The sequence below is a fragment of the Ovis aries genome, chromosome 18 (assembly GCF_016772045.2).
Source record: "Ovis aries strain OAR_USU_Benz2616 breed Rambouillet chromosome 18, ARS-UI_Ramb_v3.0, whole genome shotgun sequence".
In the NCBI taxonomy this organism is placed as follows: domain Eukaryota; kingdom Metazoa; phylum Chordata; class Mammalia; order Artiodactyla; family Bovidae; genus Ovis; species Ovis aries.
In genome coordinates this window covers 2,107,421-2,132,310 of record NC_056071.1, presented here as the reverse complement: position 1 = coordinate 2,132,310, position 24,890 = coordinate 2,107,421, and the positions used below count along the sequence as shown (strand labels likewise).

At 47.5% G+C, this 24,890-nt stretch overlaps 1 protein-coding gene across 4 annotated transcripts in view; it reads left to right on the top strand.

Annotated features, from left to right (window-relative positions):
• ATP10A (ATPase phospholipid transporting 10A (putative)) overlaps positions 1–24,603 on the top strand; it is a 180,870-nt gene extending 156,267 nt beyond the window's left edge. For 2 of the 4 annotated variants that reach the window (XM_015101852.4, XM_042235016.2), the window contains 8 exons: positions 9,382–9,691; positions 12,351–12,427; positions 15,835–15,960; positions 19,808–20,008; positions 22,324–22,404; positions 22,483–22,587; positions 22,976–23,163; positions 23,307–24,603. In XM_015101852.4, the coding sequence (XP_014957338.3) occupies positions 9,382–9,691; positions 12,351–12,427; positions 15,835–15,960; positions 19,808–20,008; positions 22,324–22,404; positions 22,483–22,587; positions 22,976–23,163; positions 23,307–23,925 (1,707 nt within the window). In that variant the 3' untranslated portion in view covers positions 23,926–24,603. The remainder of the gene's footprint in view (positions 1–9,381; positions 9,692–12,350; positions 12,428–15,834; positions 15,961–19,807; positions 20,009–22,323; positions 22,405–22,482; positions 22,588–22,975; positions 23,164–23,306) is intronic. The other 2 variants (XM_027956993.3, XM_042235015.2) reach the window with 2 other exon arrangements.
• Positions 24,604–24,890: the final 287 nt, after the last annotated feature.

The following is a 24,890-nucleotide window of genomic DNA, read 5'->3' as shown; positions in this document are numbered from 1 at the left end:
ATAGGAATCTGGAATGTTAGGTCCATGAAATTGGAAGTGGTCAAACGAGATGGCAAGAGTGAACATCGACATTTAGGAGTTAGTGAACTAAAATGGACTGGAATGGGTGAATTTAACTCAGATGACCACTATATCTACTACTGTGGGCAAGAATCCCTTAGAAGAAATGGAGTGGCCATCATAGTCAACAAAAGAGTCCAGAATGCAGTACTTGGATATAGTCTCAAAAACGACAGAATGCTCTCTGTTTGTTTCCAAGGCAAACCATTCAATATCACAGTAATCCAAATCTATGCCCTGACCAGTAATGCTGAAGTTGAACGGTTCTATGAAGACCTACAAGACCTTCTAGAACTAACACCCAAAAAAGATGTCCTTTTCATTATAGGGGACTGGAATGCAAAAGTAGGAAGTCAAGAGCTACCTGGAGTAACAGGCAAATTTGGCCTTGGAGTACAGAATGAAGCAGGGCAAAAGCTAACAGAGTTTTACCAACAGAACGCACTTGTCATAGCAAACACCTTCCAACAACAAAAGAGAAGACCACACATGGACATTGCCAGATGGTCAATACTGAAATCAGATTGATTATATTCTTTGCAGCTAAAGATGGAGAAGCTGTATACAGTCAGGAAAAACGAAGACCGGGAGCTGACTGTGGCTCAGATCATGAGCTCCTTATTGCCAAATTCAGACTGAAATTGAAGAAAGTAGGGAAAACCACTAGACCATTCAGGAATGACCTAAAGCAAATCCCTTACAATTATACAGTGGAAGTGACAAATAGTTTCAAGGGATTAGATCTGATAGAGTGCCTGAAGAACTATGGAAAGAGGTTCATGACATTGTACAGAAGGCAGTGATCAAGACCATCCCCAAGAAAAAGAAATGCAAAAGGCAAAATGGTTGTCTGATGAGGCCTTACAAATACCTGAGAAAAGAAGAGAAGCTAAAGACAAGGGAGAAAAGGAAAGATATACCCACTGGAATGCAGAGTTCCAAAGAATAGCAAGGAGAGAGAAGAAAGCCTTCTTCAGTGATCAATGCAAAGAAGTAGAGGAAAACAACAGACTGGGAAAGACCAGAGATCTCTTAGAGATATGAAGGGAACGTTTCATGCAAAGATGGGCATAATAAAGGACAGAAATGGTACAGATCTAACAGAAGCAGAAGATATTAAGAAGAGATGACAAGAATACACAGAAGAACGATACAAAAAAGATCTTCATTACCCAGATAACCACGATGGTGTGATCACTCACCTGGAGCCAGACATCCTGGAATGCAAAGTCAAGTGGGCCTTAGGAAACATCATTGCGAACAAAGCTAGTGGAGGTGATGGAATTCCAGTTGACCTATTTCAAATCCTAAAAGATTTTGCTGTGAAAGTGCTGTACTCACTATGCCAGCAAATTTGGAAAACTCAGCAGTGGCCACGGGACTAGAAAAGGTCTGTTTTCATTCCAATCCCAAAGAAAGGCAATACTAAAGAATGCTCAAACTACTGCACAATTGCACTCATTTCACATGATACCAAAGTAATGCTCAAAATTCTCCAAGCCAGGCTTCAACAGTATGTGTGAACCAAGAACTTCCATATATTCAAGCTGGATTTAGAAAAGGCAGAGGAATGAGAGATCAAATTGCTAACATCCGTTGGATCATTGAAAAAGCAAGAGAATTCCAGAAAGATACCTACTTTTTGCTTTATTGATTATGCCAAAGTGTTTGACTGTGTGGATCACAGCAAACTGTGGAAAATTGTGAAAGAGACAGGAATATCAGGCCACCTAACCTGCCTCCTGAGAAATCTGTATGCAGGTCAGGAAGCAACGGTTACAACCAGGCATGGAGCAACAGACTGGTCCCAAATTGGGAAAGGAGTACATCAAGGCTGTATATTGTCAACCTACTTATTTAACTTATATGCAGAGTACATCATGAGAAATGCTGGGCTGGGTGAAGCACAAGCTGGAATCAAGATTTCTGGGAAAAATATCAATAACTTCAGATACGCAGATAACACCACCCTTATGGCAGAGAGAAGTGAAAGAGGAGAGTGAAAAAGTTGGCTTAAAACTCAACATTCAGAAAACTAAGATTATGGCATGCAGTTCCATCACTTCATGGTAAATAGGGAAACAATGGAAAGAATCACAGACTTTATTTTGGGGGCTCCAAAATCACCGTAGATGGTGACTGCAACCATGAAATTAGAAGACACTTGTTCCTTGGAAGAAAAGCTATGACAAACCTAGGCAACATATTAAAAAGCAAAGCATATTACTTTGCCAACAAAGGTCTGTCTAGTCAAGGCTATGTTTTTTCCAGTAGTCGTGTATGGATGTGAGAATTGGACTATAAAGAAAACTGAGCACTGAAGAATTGATGCTTTTGAACTGTGGTGTTGGAGAAGACTCTTGAGAGTCCCTTGGACTGCAAGGAGATCCAACCAGTCCATCCTAAAGGAAATCAGTCCTGGGTGTTCATTGGAAGGACTGATGTTGAAGCTGAAACTCCAATACTCTGGCCACCTCATGCGAAGAGTTGACTCACTGGAAAAGACCCTGATGCTGGGAAAGATTGAAAGCAGGAGGAGATGAGGAAGAGATGGTTGGATGGCATCACCAAATCTATGGACTTGACTTTGAGTAAGTTCCGGGAGTTGATGACGGACAGGGAAGCCTGATGTGCTGCAGTCCATGGGGTCGCAAAGAGTTGGACACGTCTGAGCAATTGAACTGAACTGATTTTGTCTAATTTCCAAGTGTTTGGAGTTTTCCTATTGGCTTTCTGTTGTCGCTTTCTATTTTACACCTATTCTGTTGGTTTCTGTCCATTCTTGTCAGAGAATATGCTTTTTTCAGTTTTTTTAAATTATTTTTTTATTGACGGATAATTGCTTTACAGAATTTTGCTGTTTTCTGTCAAACCTCAACATGAATCAGCCATAAGTATACATATATCCCCTCCCTTGTGAGTGTTCCTCCCATCTCTCTCCCTTCTTGGTTGATATAGCGCCCCTGTTTGAGTTTCCTGAGACATACAGTAAATTTCTGTTGGCTATCTATTTTACATATAGTAATGTATGTTTCCATGTTACTCTTTCCATACATCTCACCCTCTCCTCCCCTCTCCCCATGTCCATAAGTCTATCCTCTACATCTGTTTCTCCTTTGTTGCCCTCTAAATAAATTCTTCAGAACCATTTTTCTAGATTCCATGTATGTGCATTAGAATATGATATTTATCTTTTTCTTTCTGACTCACTTCACTCTGTATAATAGGTTCTAGGTTCATCCACCTCATCAGAACTGACTCAAATGTGTTCCTTTTTATGGCTGAGTAATATTCCATTGTGTAGAATGTGCTTTTATTTTTATTCTTTTATATTCATTATAAATTTTTAAATTTTAATTGGAGGCTAATTACTTTACAACATTGTATTGGTTTTGCCATACATCAACATGAATCCACCATGGGTGTACACGTGTTCCCCATCCTGAACCCCCCTCCCACCTCCCTCCCCGTACCACCCCTCTGGGTCATCCCAGTGCACCAGCCCCAAGCATCCTGTATCATGCATTGAACCTGGACTGGCAATTCATTTCACATATGATATTATACATGTTTCAGTACCATTCTCCCAAATTATCCCACCCTTGCCCTCTCCCACAGAGTCCAAAAGACGGTTCTATACATCTGTGTCTCTTTTGCTGCCCTGCATACAGGGTTATCATTACCATCTTTCTAAATTCAATATATATGCATTAGTATACTGTATTGGTGTTTTTCTTTCTGGCTTATTTCACTCTGTATAATAGGCTCCAGTTTTATCCACCTCATTAGAACTGATTCAAATGCATTCTTTTTAATGGCTGAGTAATACTCCATTGTGTATATGTACCACGGCTTTCTTATTTTAATGACCCAGGCTGTGGTCTTTCTTGGTGAATGTTCATATGCACATGGAAAGAATGTATGTTTTGTAACGTTGTTGGCTGGTGGATCAATTAGCTCCTGTTGAGAGATGGTACTTCTTCTGTAATAAGAATTGGAAAACTGCCTTAGGCCTCCAATCCAGCCTGCTACCTGTTTTAAGAGTCCCTTGGACTGTAAGGAGATCCAACCAGTCCATTCTGAGGGAGCTCAACCCTGGGATTTCTTTGGAAGGAATGATGCTAAAGCTGAAGCTCCAGTACTTTGGCCACCTCATGCGAAGAGTTGACTCATTGGAAAAGACTGTGATGCTGGGAGGGATTGGGGACAGGAGGAGAAGGGGACGACCGAAGATGAGATGGCTGGATGGCATCACAGACTCGATGGACGTGAGTCTGAGTGAACTCTGGGAGTTGGTGATGAACAGGGAGGCCTGGCGTGCTGCGATTCATGGGGTCCCAAAGAGTCGGACACGACTGAGCAACTGAACTGAACTGAACCTGTTTTTATGGTGTTGTATTTGAACACAGCCTTCTCTGTGTTTTTATATACAGTAGGCTGTGTTCATGCTACAGAGACTGAATGACCTGAAAAGCCTGAAATAATTTATCTTGTCCCCAAATAGTCACTCCATATATTTTTTTTATTTTTAAATATAAATTTATTTATTTTAATTGGAGGTTACTTTACAATATTGTATTGGTTTTGCCATACATCAACATGAATCCGCCACAGGTATGCATGTGTTCCCCATCCTGAACCCCCCTCCCTCCCCACTCCCCGTACCATCCCTCTGGGTCGTCTCAGTGCACCAGCCCCAAGCCAGGTTCGATGCACTCCATATATTTTGATTTCTGTTTGCATGGCACACTTTGTTTGATCTTTCCGTTTTTAATCTACCTGTAGCATTACATTTGAAATGAAGCATTGTAATGTAACGTAATGTGACATTACATTTGGACAATAGGTCATGTTTTCATATATCAGACAATTCCTTTTAACTGATATGCTTAGATCATTTACATTTATTCTAATTATCAATATGTTTGGATGCAAGTCTACTATGTTATCTTTTGTTTGATTATTGTTTTTTATTTTTCTATTTTTTCTACCTTCTTTTGAGCTATTTGAACATTTTTTTAGTATTCCATTTTAATTTATCATATGTTTTGACATCACTTAACCTTTTTAGTGTATTTATTAGGCTTATACTATGCATATTGGAGAAGGAAATGGCAACCCACTCCAGTGTTCTTGCCTGGAGAACCCCAGGGACAGGGGAGCCTGGTGGGGCTGACGTCTCTCGGGTCGCACAGAGTCAGACACGACTGAAGCGACTTAGCAGTAGCTGCAGCATACTGTGCGTATGTAAGCTGTCAGTCTACTTCATTCCTGTCAGTGGAGTGAAGAAATCTCATCACTCCATGTTTTCCCCAACTCTTCCCGCTAGTGTTATAGGTATCTTATATATTACAGTTGCATATATTGAAATCTTCATCAGATGATACATACTTTTTTCCTTTCAATCTAAAAGCATATTTTAAAGACATCAAGAGGAGAAGAATGGTCTGTTATATTTACTTAAGTTAGATTATATTTACTTAAATTAAATTATATTTGCAATTTTTGCTGCTCTTCTTACATTTCTATTGTTTCAAGTTTCCTTGTGGCGCAATTCCCCTTTCCTAGGGGGAACTTCTATTTTTTTTAAATTTTGTATTGGGGTACGGCTGATTAATAAACTATGTGATAGTTTCAGGTGAACAGCAAAGGGACTCAGCTGTAGATATACACACATCCATTCTCCCCAAGTGCCCCTCCCATCCAGGCTGTCACATAACATTGCCCAGAGTTCCGTGTGCTATACAGTAAGTCCTTGTTGGTTATCCATTTTGAATACAGCAGTGTGTTCGAGCCCATCCCAAACTCCCTAACTTTATCTGTTTTTTAGAGTAGGTCCGCTGATGGCAGATCCTCCTGCTTTTCTGCATCAGAGAATGTCTTATTTCACCACGTACCTAGTGAGAAATCAGTAGTCATTTGAACCATAGCTAATGAATCATTATCTGGCTGCTTTCCAGTGTTTTTCTTTAGTTTTAGGCAGCTTCATTATGATATGTTTGGGCATGGATTTCTTTTGATTTATACTCTGGTATTTGCTAAGCTCCTTGAATCTTTGGGGCTGTGTCTCTCACCAGATTTATTAAGTTTTCAGCCATTATTTCATCAAACGCTTTTTCTGCAGTACACTTTCTCCTCTTCTTCTCAAAGACTGATGACATGTCTTTTGATATTTTCTCAAGGGTCCCACAGGCACTCTCCAGTTTTTAATTTTTTTTCTCTTGTTCAAATTGGATAATTTCTCTTGTCTTTGGGGTCACTGGCTTTTGCTTCTGTTATTTCTATTCTGCCACTGAGCTCCCTCAGTGGGTTTTTTAAATAAACTTTTTATATAGGATGGTTTTAAATTTACCAAAAGAATTGTGAAGATAGTGCTGTTTCACCTACACCTAATTTTGCCTATTATTAACATCATTGCAGTTAATAAATGGATATTGGTATACAGTTGCTACTAAAATCTGTGCTATATTCAGATTGCCTTAATCTTCATCTTGTCATCCTTTTTATTTTCCAGAATCTCATTCAGGACCCACATTACATTTAGTTGTCACGTCTCCTCAGGTTCTTACTGGCTGCAGCAGTTTCTCAGGCTTTCTTTTGGATGACCTTGACAGTTTTGAGGATAGATACAGTTAGATGTTTTGTAGAATGTCTTATATGGGAAATTGTCTGATGTCTCTCTCTTGATTAAAGTTACGAGCTTTGCGGAAGAAGACCACAGACAAAAGGTCATTTTCATCATTTCGTCACATCATGTCGAGAGCATATTCTGTCAACGTGGCATATTACTGTGGATGTTAATTTTGTCTGGTTTTTCCACCATAAGCTAATTCTTTTCACCCATTTCACACTGTCCTCTTTGAAAGAAAGTCATTGTGCATAGCTCACACTTACAGAATGTGAGGTTATAGTAGCCCTCCTTGAGCACAGAGAAATTTCATAAATTATTTATGTAATCCAATGATGGATACATAAGTGGAATCCAGTGAGCTTTACATTTTGATTAATGTGTTTTGGGGGTTCTGAAATTTGTATTTAATTATTCTTTATATCTTATGTTTTTTGCTGAGACTTTCTTTCTATTCATTTCTAGACTTATTTCTTACTTATTGGAATACTTTTTAATGACTGTTTCACAGTCTCTTTCAGATAATTCCAATATATATGTCATCTTGGCATTGACTTCGGTAGATTTTCTTTTTCCACAGCACTGAGAATTTCCTAGCCCTTTATCTGCTGATAAATTTGGAGTTGCATTGTGGGTATTTTAAATGGCATTCTGAAAATGAAACTGACAGTTGCTCAGTCGTGTCCGACTCTTTGCAACCCCATGGACTACACAGTCCATGGAATTCTCCAGGCCAGAGTACTGGAGTGGGTAGCCTTTCCCTTCTCCAGGGGATCTTCCCAACCCAGTAATTAAACCAGGGTCTCCTGCATTGCAGGCAGATTCTTTACCAGCTGAGCCACAAGGGAAGCCCAAGAGTACTGGAGTGGGTAGCCTATCCCTTCTCCAGGGGATCTTCCTATCCCAGGAATCGAACAGGGATCTCCTGCATTGCGGGCAGATTCTTTACCAACTGAGCTGTCAGGGAAGCCCCAAATGGCCCTCTGGTCACGTTAAATTCTATGGAGTATGTGTATTTTTTTAAGGCAGGTAATCAGTCCTCTTGGGTGCAGGCTGCAGGCTCCCAACAGCCTCGGGGCGTGGAGTTCAGTGTCACTTTTGTTTAGCCTTTGCCAAGCTGTTAGAATCTGTCTCATATTTTTGCCCAGCTCCCCACTCCTAACAATGGTCCACTTCTTTCTGATTCTCTGGGACTCCCTCTGGCTGAAAGGTGGGTGAGTTGCCTTGATCTGCTTTGTGTCTCAGCACTGACTTCCGGGGCCAAGGTGGTGGCCGGACAGATGGAAGGAGGGCAGCAACCGCCTTGCCGTCTGGGCCGCAGTTGGTCTGAGAGGAGGGACGCCTCCCTCGGAGTCCCCAGCGACAGGCGGCCCGGCCACCATGGCTGTTCCTGCTGCTGCCCTGGGGCAGAGTCGCCTGGCGCTGGGTTCAAGAGAATTGAGGAAAATAAATAAAAATGGGGTTTCCTCCCTCTGCCCTGAGCATGGAAAGTTCTCTTTTCTGGTTTTCAAGCCAGAAGTAGAGGTCTTCTCACACTGGAGCTTTCCTGTCTTGCTTCCAGCTTCTGTCCAGGCATCCCGTGCTTAGAGTACCAGTCTCCTTCCCTAGCCTGACTGCTGCCGTTTACTCTGAGTCCTCAGCGCCACTCGGTGACTCTGTCCGGGTGCCACTGAGGGCTTCCAGGGTGGGGGCAGGATCTGCTCATTCCGTCCTGCCTTGCCAGGGCTTTGTGTTAGGACCTGAGCGTCCGTAGCGGTTCTGCAGTGGAGTCCCGCCTTCTCCGTAAAGCCTCCCCGGGCACCGCCGCCCCCAGCCCCACCCTAGAGCAAGGCTCCCGTCTCCCGGCATCCGGCACACTGCGCATTCTGCTCAGTGACTTGCTGTGGTCGTGGGGTTATGTGTGTGTCCCGCTTCTTGGCCCATCACCCAAAGTCAGTGGCTGCATCTTTTCAGGCTTCTGTTCTCTGTCTCACCCACTTTTCTCAATAGAAAACGTGCTCAGTAAGTGCTTATTCCCACAGTGATTCCCACAGTGCCATGTGGGAAGCTGCTCACTGACCTGGGGCTCTCTGTCCATGGAGGAGCAGGAACCAGTGGAGTTCCTGGAGTCTATTCATTCTTAGAAACACTTGTCCCTCCCATGCCTCTGTGCCCTGACCCTGTGGTCTTCCCAGGAAGTTTCCCTATCCTTTCTGGGACTCAGATACAGCTTTGGAAGGGTACTGCCAATTCAAAGCCTCAGAAATTAGGCTTTTTTTTTTCCTGGTCAACTGGAGAGCTTAAAGATACTCTGATTACACTTCTTTGGAAGCTAATCACAGCAGAAGCTCTCCTTGGTAGCTCTAGGAAACAAGAAGTTCTGAGTAAGGGCCTCTGAGGACCGTGGGGAAGTGCCTGGAAAGCTCCCATGGTCTGACCAGCCAGTAGTTCCACCAGTCTGGCCAGGCCTCCCAAGTGAAGATGCTCTGTGCTAAGCTCTACGCGGTATAATGGAATCAAGTAGAATCTTAATAGGAACCCTAAACCCACCCAGACTCTTTCATGCTGAAAGTTGACCACTTCCCCTGACTTCCCAGGTGCAGGAGGGTGCCCTTCTGGGCCAGGACTGCAGCCTAGGTCCCGGCAGAGTCTCAGATGTGTCGCGATGGTGATGTGGATGAGTGACCCATGCATTCCGCTTCTGTCCACTTCAGGAGGCATGCGAGGCCCTGCTGGACCAGTGCCTGCGCTACGTGCAGTCCTGCAGCCCTCAGAGGACCGCTGGCAGCCTCAGCGTGGGCTTCGCCCCGCTCTGTCCACCCTCCGAAGCCACCGCCTCTGGCCCCAGCCTCGTGATCGATGGGAGAAGTCTGGCCTACGCCCTCCAGAAGAACCTGGAGGACAAATTCCTCTTCCTCGCTAAGCAGTGCCGGTCTGTCCTTTGCTGTCGCTCAACCCCCCTGCAGAAGAGCATGGTGGTGAAACTGGTCAGGAGCAAGCTCAAGGCCATGACCCTGGCCATAGGCAAGTATCCAGGCCGGACAGCCTCCTCCTGTGCAGCTGCCTCCTCTTGAAGCATCTTGAATTTCCTACCCCTTCCATACTATACTCTAGGGTGGGAAAACGTTTTCTTGCTCTTTTTCCTATTTATAAAATCACACTCAGTGCAATAAAATTAGCAGTCTGCTCCAAATATAAAGCTTGGATTTGAAAGCCGCAGAATACACTAGCAACAGATATAGCTACATATTATGAAGTCAGTAATTCAGTGTCAAATTAAAAAGTTAGAGCTTCTTACTGTCTCCGGGGAGACAGGAGAGTCCTGTCCTGTGGCTTTGGCCTCAGCAAAGGCCTACGCTCTAAGCCTGACCCCAGGCCAACTTAGGAAGAAGGACCTTTGTAGGTGCTTCTGATGGCTGTGAGCCACCTGGGGTCCAACTTCATCACGCTTTGGGACCCAGAGACTCCATGGTGATCTGAATTCCCATCACTTTTTGTCTGCTGAACTTTGTTTCAAGTGTTACTCAGTTGTGTCTGACTCTTTGTGACCACATGGACTGTAGCCCGCCAGTGGACAGGCTCCTCTGTCCATGGGATTCTCCAGGCAAGAATACTGGAGTGGGTTGTCATTTTCTTCTCCAGGGGATCTTCCCACCCAGGCATCAAACCCAGGTCTCCTGCATTGGCAGGCTGATTCTTTACCATCTGAGCCACCTGGGAGATGGTTTTGTTTCAAGACCAGCATCTAATTTTAAAACATTCCTCCTAAGCTCTGAATAGCTGCTGAATTGTCCATAATTTCCTTAAGGACTGTGTGTCTGATGGTGGCTTTTCCTTGCAGACTGCGGGCCTGGCGAGCCTCCTGGGCTCCTCTCCAGTCTGCACCCGCACCCACCTGTCTCCGCACCCACTCGATTCAAGTCCAGTCTCCAGGGAGGTTCAGGGATGTGGCAGCCCCACCTGCTGGGGAGAGCTGGGAGAGACTGCAGGTAGCCTAGGAAAAGGGGTGGTCCCCAGGATTCCCCGATATCAAATAGTTTGGTCTTCCTGCATATAGAATGCACACCTGAGTGAGAGCTTGCTCTGAAATAAAGCTTCCTCACCAATCAGTAATAATTGCCGTATTTTCTACAGGAGGTCTGTGGTAGCACCCCCTTGGTGATGTAGGAATTGCCACCCTGTCACCTCATCAGGACAGTTGAGGCTGGTGATGGCCCTAGAATGGTTGTCATGGAGATGGCCCTGCACATCCCCAGGGCATGGTAACTGCTGAGGGGGGTGAGTGTGTGTTTACCCACAGCCCCCTGGTTCCAGCTGAGATAAGACAGGCCGCTCTTCTAGGATGGCCCCTCTTTGGGGAGGCTGTCTCAGGACCACCTTTGCCCTCATGTGCCCAGACAGGCCTTTAGGTCTCTCTGAGCAGGTGTCCGGGTCTGCACCCTCACCGGTAACTTTACTCCTCCGTTCTCCAGCCTCAGCCGTAACAGGAGGTTAGCGTCCCCCAGTGGGCCGGGTGTGAGAGTCTGAACATGATACAGCACATTCTCACTGCCTGGTCAGGGCCCGGCTCACTCAGCCGCCGCATAACTGGTGTGTGGCATTCAGTTAGGAAACTGGGGAAAGAAAAAGGCTGGTCAGAAAGGAAAAAACAAAAAAGAATCTCAAAAGGGAAAGGAAAGGTAAAGACCCATCAACTTTTAGCTCATTTCTTTCTATGAGTTAAGGCATGAATGTGACCTAGACCTGGGCATCCAGCAGTTAATAACCCCGAGAGCATCATTGCCTACACATCTCATTTTGAATGGGACATTCTGGGAAGAGCTGTAGAGGTTATTGCTTCACAGAATTTCAGTTGGACAAATACTGACTTATTCTCCAGATTGGGCCCTCTGCAGTAAAGAACAGAGGAATCACAGAGGAAAGAAATCCATCCGAGTCACTCTGACTTTATATACCTATACTTCTTACATGTTTGAAATGGGGGAGGTATTCTGTGATATGGGCCCTTCTGCCGCCCTGTTCCAAGAACAGTCACTCTCACTGAATGATAATGACTTTTAAGTCACCGGTTGTCTTTCCCCAAAGATGTTGAGAGCTCTGACCCTCGGCTTCTACACACTTTCTGTCAGCAATTTGACTAAATACATAGATGGTCTCCTTAATTACATGCTTAGAGAGCCCAAGGGTGGGCACAGTAACTAACAAGCTAGCCAGACTTGAGTGTGCAGAGTTCCACAGTTTGCTGGGCAGAATTCAACCTTTGTTCAGTTTAGAAAACCACCCACAGGAGTATGAATGGAAGTAGCCTTGACTGCCGTGTGACAAAGCCTAGAGGGTCAGGAGTAACAGTGAAGGCGGTGATCCTGTTCTGTGCTAGGTGCTCTGTGAAGGGCTCTACTGGTGTCTGAGCCAGTAGCTTGGAATGTGTCCTTACTGGAAACGGGTGCTGGCCGCTGCTTTCTCAGATTCTTCCTGGTTTGGCTGGTGGGTCCAAGCCTCCCACCAGGTTTGTTCTGACTGCATAACCTGGCTCCCCTGGGGCAGGGGCTGCACTGCCTCTTCCTCACTCCTCCCTTGGCCTCTCCACAGTTCCCAGCTCACACCACAGTCTTGGGAAGATCCATCAAGCCTGTTTAATCATGTACATCTCAGCTCATGATTCTCCCTGCCTGTGCTGTTCTAGGAGATGGAGCCAATGACGTCAGCATGATCCAGGTAGCAGACGTGGGCGTGGGAATCTCAGGCCAGGAGGGCATGCAGGTAAGGACAGGGGGCTGTCCTGGGCAACAAAAGGGCTCCCACTGTGAGCCACGCTGGGCTCCCTCTGAGCCGTCCTGCAGAGCTGAAGGCTTGGATCTTGATACAGCTGGTGCTTACCTGCTGCTAAGCCGGCAGTAGACCAGGTGGCAGGCGGCTCTTTGTGTTAGTGAAGCTGTGCAGTGAATGTGCCGTTAAGTCTGTTTCTGTGGAAAGGTGGCCTGGAGTGGGTTATCTCTGCAAGGCATTTTTTATTGCTCCTGAACATCAGTGATACCGTGGGCTTTGCTATAGGACTGTTCTGTCTTGGTGTCACCATGAAGATGGAGGAAAGCCGTCCTCACTCATGTGGAAATTCATCTGTGTTTTTCACTTGCCACTGTGTTGGTTCTCCGCACATGACCCAGATGATGAATAAATGGTTCATTACAAATGTACTTCTTTGGGATGTAGCAGTTCTACATTTGATTAAGTTTGAATCACAGTATTTTTAACTTGATGGAGACTTTTGGGAACAGTCTATCCAGTTGTCCTCTTTTAGAAATCAAGATGTGGCTCCCTCTTGGGTCATCGGTTGTCCAGTGGTGTGTTCACCGTGTGACTAGCTTTAGAGCACACGTGTGTCGTGCTTGTGGAGGTTCATTGATTTTCTCTTGACACTGAAATCACAGTTTGATGGAAAGTCCTGAGCCAGAAGCACAGTCGCTCCATCCCGGGCTCATCCTCAGCACACAACTCTCCTGCGCCTCGTCTGACCTGGGTTATGTTACTATACATGTTTTCTTCCTCCATAAAATGGAAAATGGAACCCAGCTGGGACTCATCCTTGCCCCTCCTCCCAGTGACATCACATGCTGCTGCTGCTGCTGAGTCGCTTCAGTCGTGTCCAACTCTGTGCGACCCCATAGACGGCAGCCCACCAGGCTCCCCCATCCCTGGGATTCTCCAGGCAAGAACACTGGAGTAGCTTGCCATTTCCTTCTCCAATGCGTGAAAGTGAAAAGTGAAAGTGAAGTCGCTTAGTTGTGTCCAACTCCTAGCGACCCCATGGGACTGCAGCCTGCTGGAGTGGGTTGCCATTGCCTTCTCTCTGACATCACATGGGGGAGCTCAAAAATGTCTGTTGAATGAATGAGAAAAATAGTTAATTCCATCTGATTTTTTCAGCATGGCCTCCTTTGCACTCATTTCCTAGAATGAAAACTTACCCAGGGCAGTTCTTGTAAACCACACGTGCAGAGAAATGCAGCCAGTGAATCCACTTTGTATCAGGGTCTCTAAGATCGAGCATGCTGGTGAGGAAGGACATGAGCTGTATCCAGTGCAGGGCCTCAGGGCAGGAGCCAGAGGATTCAGTGAGCCATGAAGGCGGTGTGGGGATCAGCCTCACTGTAGGGACATTACTGAGACTCAGCTTTGATTGGACATGACTTCTGCATGGAGTGTCACTGGATGCTTCCGGATTTACTTGAAGTTATACTTCTTTATTGAGGGTGCATTATGTAAAGTGACGGTAAGACTCGACACTTTGCCTACTGTTCTAAGGGCTCAGGTTCCCCAGGGGAATGTGGCCGCGTTTGCTTGTTAGTCCAGTAAGCAAGGGGACGTTGTGCAGAGCTCCCTGGAAGACACACTGTGTGGGCGCTGTGGCTGTAGGGACCCGAGGAGTCCAAGCTGAGTGTCTGAGGAAAAGTGATGGTAGTTGCAGCTCCCCAGCTCAGCCAGGGTGGAAAGGGTGTCCCAGGCAGGGGAACAGAAAAGACCAAGGCGATTCTGTCACTCTGAGACACCCAGTCTTTTAGGAGTCATGTGGCCGACCATGTTTGTTGAGCACCCCATGGGTCAAGAGGTGACTGGGAGCCAGGGCTGCAGGTGATCACAGTGTCTGCCGTGCAGGGTCTCATGGGAATGTTCAGAAAGATCAGAAAGGGAAGGTAGAGAAGTATTCTGACTTAAACCAGGGATCATAGCTGAGTTGTCGTGAGTGCTGTGAAAGAGCGACACGAGTTTCCCTGCTGAGGATGTGGTGGGAGGCCCTGCCCAGCTGGGAGCACTGGGGAGGCCACCGTGATTGGGGGAGCGAGTGGTATGTTCAGGGTGTGGAGGCGGGAAGCTGGGCCGAAGGGTGGAGGATAGGCCAGCAGGGCCTGGAAGGAGGGGCATACCTGCGGTTCTCAAGGTCGGGGCTGCTTCCCAAACACCCCCGGGGCTTCTCCTTAGCTCTGACTCAACATCAGCCCTTCACAGGGACCACATGTGACGGTATCTGTCTCCAAGTCTGTGTCTGGGAACCAGAGGGTCTTAATACATGACTTTTGAGAGGAAGAATTGTGGAATAAACAAAGGAGGAAAAGATGCACAAAACCCTTAAGGCTCCCACATACTGACAGGAAGAGGGGCAAAGATACTGTTTGCTTTCAGATCCTTACTTTTGGGTTCAGAAAGCAGACATTCTCAGGCTTCATTCTTTTCTGTCACGTGTAATGATGTTACTCTGTTTCACAAATGGGACGGTATCATCACCTGTTCTTTTCGGAGTGATATTTAAGGGAAGTCTGTAAAATTTGAAAAGCAGACTTAAATGTTTGTGTGGAACAACCTTCAAAGATAAGCAAAAATGTATCTTTGACATTTTCATGGATTTTTCCCCAAAATAATGAAATTCATTCCCAAATAATGATGTATTCCAAGTTATTTTGGACACAGACGTTGTCATTAGGATGGCACTGCCTGGCCCAGTTAGTTTAATTGTGTAGAATGTGGTGCTCAGTGAGGTAAAGGCAAGCTTCCTCCCCCGGACTCTTTCCTGTCCGCAGAGGAAGCCTGCCATCCATCCCACTGTCCTTTCAGGCCGTGTCCAGTGCCCTACAGTGGGCATCCTGAGACTGGGCTGGTTGGCGGGCAGGGCATCCATGGGCCTGGCCTTGCTCATCACCCGTGGCTCTTGAGGAGAATGACCCAGAGGACACCTCGCAGAACAGCTGTCTGTCTGTCCCTGAGGCATACCTAAGGGCAGCTTTGGTTCATCTTTGGGTTGGGATCCTAATATGATTTAGATGAATAAAACATCAGAGAGTGGGAAAAAGCAGGGAAACTTCATACATCTCCATTTTTTTTTTTTTAGTTTGTGTAAAATAAAAAAGCATGGGAAAGAAAAAGAAAAACTTTACAAATCCATCAATAACATATATTTGAAATCTTAAATATGTCCTCTAGAGCAGTATCCCTAAACTAGAGTGTGGTCGATATTGGATTTTTCTTAAATGCAAGCATTCATCCTGGAGACAGTGGTAACAGCCAGTTCAGACTACATTTCTGCATCCCAGTTGCACCTTGTGTTTGGGGGGAGTTAAGGTGGACCTCAGGCACAGTGAAGCAGCACCAACAACTGGCGCTCTCTCCCTCTCAAGGCAGTGATGGCCAGCGACTTCGCGGTGCCCAAGTTCCGATACCTCGAGAGGCTCTTGATCGTTCATGGACATTGGTGCTATTCCCGGCTTGCCAACATGGTGCTGTACTTCTTCTACAAAAACACAGTATGTATTTGATGCCAGTGTCAAGGATTTTTGATGTGAAATCCGTGAGATTCACAGGACTGTTAACTGAACATGGTCTGTGGGCCATCCCACAGCCTCTCGTTGGTTCTACCCGACTTGGCTTCTGTGGATTTTTCCCAGGCTGGTCTGCCCTTACACCCTCAGTCTCAGAAATCTTAACTTACTTGCCACTCTGAGCATGGAAACAGGTAGATCCAAGGAGGAAGTCCACTTGCAGCTTTATAATAGGTAGAGTGACCGTGGGGTCCTGGGGTTTGCATGAAGTCCTCAGTCAGTGGGTGATCGAGGCTCCTTTCTGCCTCCACCCAGCTGACTCCAGTCTCTAGGCCCTTTACTGCTCTGTCCCTGTCTCTCTCAGGAGTGGTCTCCTAGGATGCTCTGATCGGTGCTCTCTCAAAGCACATGGGCTCATCTGATGAGTGGAAGTGTGGTTGGCAGTCTTGGGTCAGCATGAGAGGACTCGGCTGGGCTGTGACCCTGTTGATAAGCAGGCTGTTGAGATTGCCCACTGTCTTTGAGAAGCCTTTCCTCATCCCCTGACTGCCATGAGTGTACATACGCCTGTGGCTGCATTGTTGCTTCTGTGTTTATTCATCAACCGCAGGCGTCATCACGTTTTACCATAGTTTCCTATTCAGGAAACCTCCACACTAAACACTGACACTCCTCTCCAGCTCTGCTACACACCTAGCCTGCTGCACCGTCTCAATAAATACATGAATAAAGTACTTTTGCTTATAAATCTAGGATTACAGAACCAGTCAATGAGGTAGTGAAATGGTAAAAATGGCTCAGAGGTTAAAGCGTCTGCCTCCAATGCGGGAGACCCGGGTTCGATCCCTGGGTCGGGAAGATCCCCTGGAGAAGGAAATGGCAATCCACTCCAGTATTCTTGCCTGGAGAATCCCATGGACAGAAAAGCCTAGTAGGTTACAGTCCACGGGGTTGCAAAGAGTCAGACATGACTGAGCGACTTCACAAACAAACAAACAAAACTGATTTCATAGCAGTTTGTTTATTCAGATACAAATGGACTTTGATATAGCAATTATGACGTTGAAGCTTTGGGCTCAGGTTTAATGAAGTAGAAATAAATGGCAAAAATCACGCCCACCCTGGGCCAGTAGGAGGGGGCTGCCACCCTCTGTGCTGGCAGGTAGACCCCCCCTGGGGCCCGCTCATTCTGTACTTGACCTTTCAGTTAGGCTGTGCGCAGACCTGCTTGGCTCAGGACAGTTCTGTTTCTTCAGGGACTCTGATTCAGGGCCCTAGTCTATTTCCTGCTGGCCCTAATATTTAATTCTTAGTTCCGTCACTACTGTGTCCTTGGCAGACAGCTGTGTGGCAGCAATAGCCTCCAGGATGGACCACATGGCCATCTCAGGACCCTACCCTTCTTGTGAGGTATAGACACTCTGCTGAGAACTTGCTGGATTGCTGCTTGTCCTTCTTGCCTCTGATAGGAGGCAAGTAGACAAAGTAAGTAAACTCTTGAGGTAGCTGACTCTTGAGAGTAGTCCCTTAGATCTGCCCTGCTGGATCCATAGCTCCAAAGTCAAGAGCATGTCTAATTTTATAGGTTAGGTCCTGGAAATTAATTCAGATTGGGTTCTGCCTGGGATCAGTCCATGCAGGGCTGTGCTGTGCTGTCCCTGACCTAGTCAGATCCCCTTGCTACTGACTGCCTGGCATTGCCTCCCCAGCACCACCCCCTCCTCGCACAGAGTTGCAAACCGAGGGGCTCCCAGCTCCCGAAGGGGTAGGTGGTGCTTTGAGCAAAGGTGAGTGGGTCTGGGCAGGCTGGAATCCCAGCCTCATTTCTCTGTCATTGGCTGTGCAATCTGGAGCAAGTTATTTGCCTCCTTTGGATTTTGTTTTCTTTATCTGAAAACAAAACAGAACATAGGAATTGAACTCTGCTCTTGTAATTCCTAACAAAAACTTCTCAGACTGAGGGGGAGGCATTCAATATTTCAGTTGCAGAAGAGACCCAGAGTGGCTACCGGAATGGACAGTGCCTCCTGTCTGCTGCAGCGAATCTGTCCATGGGAAGGGGGCAAGGAAGGAGAAGGGGCCTCTTTGATTCTGTGTCAGATGCAAGGCCTCTGTGAACAGGCACTTAATCTACTTGAGAAGTTCAGAAATAATCCCTCTGCCTTCCAACTTGAGAAATTCATTTGTTTTCAGAATAAGTTCACCTGCCTTCCAGTAAGGAGTAGAGAAGGAAAGTTTCCATAGCAACAGTGGTTTGAGAAGGCTTTGGGTAGTACATGAAAAAAAAAATCTCAATTATCTAAGTACTTTTTCTCCTCTTTGACTCCACTTGTTTACTGATGAGTCACTAGGCTGCACCTGAAAGGACAGAAGAGCCATAAGCAGGTGTGGGTATGAAAAAGGGAAGAAGGTTAGTGAAGAAACCAAGTCTGTCCATTTTCAGGGTGGAGGGGAAGAGCTGCATTAGGGCAAAGACTGAAACAAGGTTTGGAAGGTCTGGGTCACTAGAGGTGTTACCAGTGTAGACTGTCTTTTTTTCCTGATCATTGGAACAAGCCATTTTTTAGGTCAAGAAATGTCTCTGAGCTCTACCTCAAAGAGGTTAAGTGACTGCCTCAAAGTCAGAAATGTGCACAGCAGCAGCTCCAGAACCCACCCCAAGGCCACTGTCTGCAGTGTCCAGCAGAGAATTTTCTTCCTCCGTTGCTCCTCCAGGCCAAGACCCCCGAGTGGCTGATCAAGATTGGTTTGTCACTCATTCAGTGACCACTGTCCAATCATTTGACCCCTTGGACCTTAGTTTCCTTTCCTCTAAATTGGGTGAGCACGCCGGCCTTGCTTGAGCCTCAGATGAAGGAAATAGCTGTTCTGACAGTAACAGCCACAGATGACACTTAGCATCTCAGCATGTAGGGAGCTCTTATGAGTGCTTCAAAGTGTATTAGTCATGAATTCTCACCGCAGCCCACAGCTGAGTGCCACTGGTGTGCCCATGACATTGACAAGGTCACTGGGGCACAGAGTGGCTAAGTTATCTGTGCCAGCTTGCATAGCTGGTAAGTGTCAGAATGCCTTGTAGTCACTAAGCTGCCAGCCCCTGTCCTACCCCGCCACCCCCCATATAGCATCAGGATGTTCAGTGACCAAGTAATAGTGGGAAGAGGCTCACCCAGGTCCTCACGCTGGGCATGGGAGATTCCTCCATCTCTCTGCACCTCGCTTTCCTGTTTGGGATAGCCATAGGGACCAGCAGGAATGCCTGTAGCTCACCCGGACAGCAGAGTACCCAGCGGAGGCCAGGGCTCAGTCAAAGTCACGATTACCACGCTGCTTGTGTGTGCGTCCTCCCCTCCACGAGAGTCAGTAACTGTACACTGTTCCTCATTAAAGAGAGGAAGGCAGCATCCAGGGTGTGGTCCCAGAGGAGCACAAGGAAAGAAGCCTGGCAGTGGGTCATGTACCCAGCTGGCCCTCTTAACGTGAGCCCCCCTAGACCCCGCCAAAGCGTTATTTTGTTTTCTTATGATCTGTGGCCCTTTGGCCACAAGACTGCATCCCTCCAAGGGCTGTTGGTGGGAATCCCCAGCTGCTGTTGCTGCCCTTCGGATGCCAGAGGGATGCAGGAGGGGAGAGAGAGACGGGGACCAAAGTGAGAGCCATCTCTGGAGACAATCTCCGTGCACAGATTCAGTCTGTCCAGCCAGACTCCGCCAGGCTCTCGGCCGCCTGGGCCAGGAGTCTGCGGGACGGCGGCCTGCGGGGCAGCTCTTGGCCCCTGGGACGGGACTCCGTGGGCAGCTGGGAACCACCGTCCTACCCTTTTTGACCACAGATGTTCGTCGGCCTCCTGTTCTGGTTCCAGTTCTACTGTGGCTTCTCCGCGTCCGCCATGATTGACCAGTGGTACCTGATCTTCTTTAACCTGCTCTTCTCGTCACTCCCCCAGCTCGTGACTGGGGTGCTGGACAAGGACGTGACGGCCGACGTGCTGCTCGCCGAGCCGCAGCTCTACCGGAGCGGCCAGAACATGGAGGTGAGCCCCGGCCCGCGCCGCCCTTTCCATGGACACCCTGGGCAGACAGAGCAGGGAAGATACCGTATGAGATCGCTCAGATGTGGAATCCCAAATGCAGTTATTTACAAAACAGATTCACTGGTTTTGAAAACAAACTTTTGTTACCAAAGGAGAAATATGGCATGGAGGGGTAAATTGGGAGCTTGAGACCTTAACGTACACACACTACTGCATATAAAACAGGTCACCAGCAAGGGCCTACTGGGTAGCACAGGGAATTCTACTTGGTATTTTGTAATAACCTATGGGGTGAAGAATCTGAAGAAGAATGTGTGTGTGTGCGTGTGTGTGTGTGTGTAAAACAGAATTACTTTGCTGTACGCCTGAAACTAACACAGCATTGTGCAACACTGTACAACTATACTCCAATAAAATTTTAAAAATAAAATCGCAAAAAAAAGGACACTGGAAGAGTTAGAACTCTAGACTCTGACCAGTGGGAGGAAAACAATGAATTCTGTCTACTTGACTGCAGTGGATTTAAGTAGAAAAAGTTGATTGGTTGTGATGGTATCAGGGGTGTATGTATGGGCCCACACTCATCAAAATGTTTACATTAAAAGTGTGTGTAGTTTCTGTATATCAGTTTACGTAAAGCTTAAAAAAAGAGAGAAAGAAAAGACTTTTGAAACTATGCATGTATGTGTGCTAAGTTGCTACAGTCGTTTCTGACTCTTTGCAACATTATGGACTATATAACCTGCAAAGGTCTACAGGATTCTGTCCCTGGATTCTCCAGGCAAAATACTGGAGTGGGTTGCCATGCCCTCTTCCAGGGGCTCTTCCCTCACCCAGGATCGAACCCACAGCTCTGTGGCTCCTGCACTGGCAGGCGGGTTCTTTACCACTAGAGCCACCTGGGAAGCTCTTTTGAAAGTATACCAAAGTGAAAACTGTCTTTACACTAAGAGGTTCCAGGAGCCTAAGGAAAGCCCATTTGGAATCCAAGTCACGGACATGTGGGATGACTGTAGGAAGAACAGGGATTTTTCTAAAACATCCCCCAAAGAAATGTGATTTCCTTTGAATAGGGATTAATGAGAAGATAAACCCATAGGGAAACCCTGGGAAAACCAAGTGAACACAAACAGATAAGGTAAATACATGTTTCCATCAATATACTGCGTAGACTGGCATGCTGACTCCCAGCTGTCCCTGCTGGTCAGTAAAGAAAGCCACGTCAGTGCTTCTCTTGGGCTGATCGGAATCATACATGTGCCCAGGGAATAGAGCCCCGCATCTCCCACAGTGGCCTATAAATAATTCATAACTGATTTACTGAACCGCTGACTTCCCACCAGGCTTCCCAGGTGGTGCAGTGGTAAAGAATCCACCCGCCAATGCAGGAAACACAGGAGAGAAGGGTTCAATCCCTGGGTGGAAAAGATCCCCTAGAGTAGGAACTGGCAACCCTCTCCAGTATTCTTGCCTGGAAAATTCCCAGGACAGAGGAGCCCGGAAATATGCAGTTTGTGGGATGGCAAAGAGTCCGACACAGCTGAACTACTGACTTCCCATGGGCAGCCTGGGACGGGGGCTACTGAGGGAAGGGTAGATGAGGGTCTCTGCTCGTCACCTGGAGGCGCCCCTGTACTCAGCCAGGTCTCACCTCCTAGGTGAGTTTGTTCTGGGGACTAACAGGAAGGGGCTGCCTTTCCTCAGTGCTTGGTAAACGCTCATCTGGTCTGCTCTGAACGTCCTCTGGGCCAGTGCTCGCTCTTGCAGCTCAGAACTCAGCAGGGGCAGATAGAGACGTGGGCACCCAGACAAGGAAGACTTGATTTGTCCATTTCAAAGTCATTTTTGTCTTTTCTATGCAGCTAATTGATTTTAACATTAGGAGACATCTGTGATTTGTTAAAATAACTAATTTTTAAGAAACATTCGAGGGGGTCCACCAACAGAGGGAAGCAAAGCCCTGACAAAGTAGAAGGACTGAGGTTGGAGAGGCTGCCAGAATTCATGCTCTAGTCCCTGGCTAGGGAAGTGCCTCGTGGGATTTTATAATGCGTTTCCTCTTTTTCCTGTTATAACGGGCCTTGCAGACCCAGATGCTGTCAGTGACCAACTCAGCCTCAAGGGCCCTTGCGGAGCCTTTCCATAGTGTTTTTCCACCAGGCCCCAGCCCCTGGGACCTCCCTCTCCAAGGCCTGAGTTAGCAAGTGTCCCTGGGGTGCCCGGCTTGTGCCTTCACGGCCCCCAGGGGGGACTGGAAAACCGTGTGAAGAGATGAGGCCGTCCCTATAATCCCTTTGCTTGTTCTTGTGTTTCAGGAATATCGGCCTCGCACGTTCTGGCTGAACATGGCCGATGCCGCCTTCCAGAGCCTCGTGTGCTTTTTCATTCCCTACCTGGTAAGTTGGCCCCTGGCCAGGCCTTTCCCGCCAGCTTCATCCGGGGACGCGCAGACAGATGACCCCGCTGTCTTTCAGGCCTACTACGACTCCGACACAGACATCTTCACCTGGGGCACCCCCATCACTGCCGTCGCCCTGTTCACGTTCCTCCTGCACCTGGGCATCGAGACTAAGACCTGGGTGAGAACCGTGGGACTGAGCCAGAAGGGGGCTGGTCTGTGAGCCCTCACTGATGTGCCCAGTCCGTGAGCTTGAGCAGGGTTTTGTGAAGCCAGCCTCTCTGTGATGAGAACAAACTGGGTTCCCGGGCTGGCCACTTGAACCCAAGCCTGGGTGGGGGGCAGCTCCAGCCCAAGCCCGTGCCTGTCCTGGGCAGCACTGGGCTCCTGCCTCCTCCACCCAGCTCTGCTTAACCCTCCTTCCCCTGGCCCCTAGCTTCCATTGCCCAGCCTGTGTTCACGCCAACCCACCCTGTTCCCGCTGTGCCTCTGAGAACACTGCACCTGCTCTGGGAAGACCAGTGCACTTCTATTGAAACAGAAGCCCTGTTTTTCTCTTTACGCTTCAGACCTGGCTCAACTGGACGGCTTGTGGCTTCAGTGTCATTTTATTTTTCACCGTGGCTTTGATTTACAACGCTTCCTGCGCGACGTGCTACCCTCCCTCCAACCCCTACTGGACCATGCAGACGCTAATGGGCGACCCCGTGTTTTACTCCATTTGTCTGCTAGCGCCCGTGGCTGCTCTGCTGCCCAGGTAAGTGTCTGGGACAGTGGCCTTCAGGTCCCACATGGGCTCGGAAAACACTGTCTTTGCTGTGCTCCTGCACCATTCGAGTCTCAGAAGCTCAAAGGCTTCGTGGCAGCAGTAGCTGACTGTATTCTGTATGTTCTTTCCAGGTTGTTTTTCAAAGCCCTGCAGGGGACCCTTTTCCCTACCCCACTGCAGCTGGGACGCCAGTTAGCCAAGCGGTCCCCCAGGAAATTCAGGGCTCCCAGAGAGACCTCTGTTCGGGGGCACATCCTGGGAGAAGCAAGGACCAAGCCACCGGGACAGAGGAGCACCAGTGTGGCGCAGGCCGTCTCCCAGGACTGCAGCTCACGCATGTCTCGGGGCACGTGGCAGCCGGCCTGCTCCCCCGAGGCTGGCGGGGAGCCCAGCGCAGTGGACATGGGCGTGCCGCGGAGGGAGGGCACCCTGCCAGACAGGCTGGGCAGCCAGCCCTCGCGGTCCTCCTCGCCGGGGCCGGTGGCCGTGGAGGGCTGTCCAGGGGGTTCCAGGATGAAACCCATGAGTGCCAGCCGGCCTGCCCCCCTGCCGTCCGTCTTCAGCGTGCCCGGCCTCAGCTCCCTCAACTGGATGTCCTCGCTGTCCCTGGTCGGCGGGCTGGGCGGCGTCCTGCAGTTCTCCCGGAGCAGCCTGCCCATGGACAAGCATGACGGCGACTTCCTGCCCAGCTCCACGCCGCCCGAACGGGACCTGTGTGGCTCGAGCGGGCAGACCACAGACTGCTTCTAGGACCCCCTTCCAAGAAGCACGGCTGGCAGTGCAGAATGAAAACCTTGAAATGCTCTTTTTTTTTGAAAGATGTTACTATTATTTATGTTTATTATTTGCACAGAGTTCTAGTGAGGTATATTTTATGTATTTCTGAGGCTGACACAGGAAATGAAAGGTACTGAAAAAAGAAAGTTTATTTTTAAAAAATTTTTAAGTAGAGTATACTGAAAAGAAAAATAAGAGCTTTATCTTATATAAAAGTTTAAAGAAGAGAGACACTTGAAAAGGTGTGTTTATATTTATTTTTTCATCTCATTTTATTAAAGAAAGCGTGGTCTGTTTGGTTTGCTTCAGTTATGTGTGACCTTTGCTTTCCCTGAGTGTAAACATGTATGAGCACAGCGCACCCCGGTGGGGAGTGTGGATGGGGTGGAGGGAGGTGACAGGCACACACATGACTTTGGCGGAGATCCTCACTGTCTGTCTGTCAGTCCCACCACTAGGAGAGTTGGGTCTCTGCTTCACCAGCAAAGGGAAATTGAAAACTCTGGGAAAGCAGACACACACAGAATTCATTCCAACATTCATTTCTATGCAGGCATTTGGTAAAGATCACCTGTAGGTATTATACTTCCTATGAAGGGTCTTGCCTGTTAAAATCATAATAAGCAATAAACAGCCTTCACTTTGCAAAGAGATCATGTCCGGTTGCCACTGTTGTGTGATGTTATTAATATGTTACCTAATGTTACTAAAGACCTGTTTATATGCCCAATACATAGGCAGGCCAAACAAACCAAAATGTTGGAGTTCGGAGCAGAGAAATGTTTACTGCCAGACCAAGCAAAGAGATCGGGTGGCTTGTGCTGTGAACACCCCTAAGGATTTCCACAAAACTTTTTTAAAGGCCACGTGAGGAAGGGGCATCCCAGGGTCTGTGATCAGCTGTGACAATTCCCTAATTGGTTGATGGCTATCAGTCC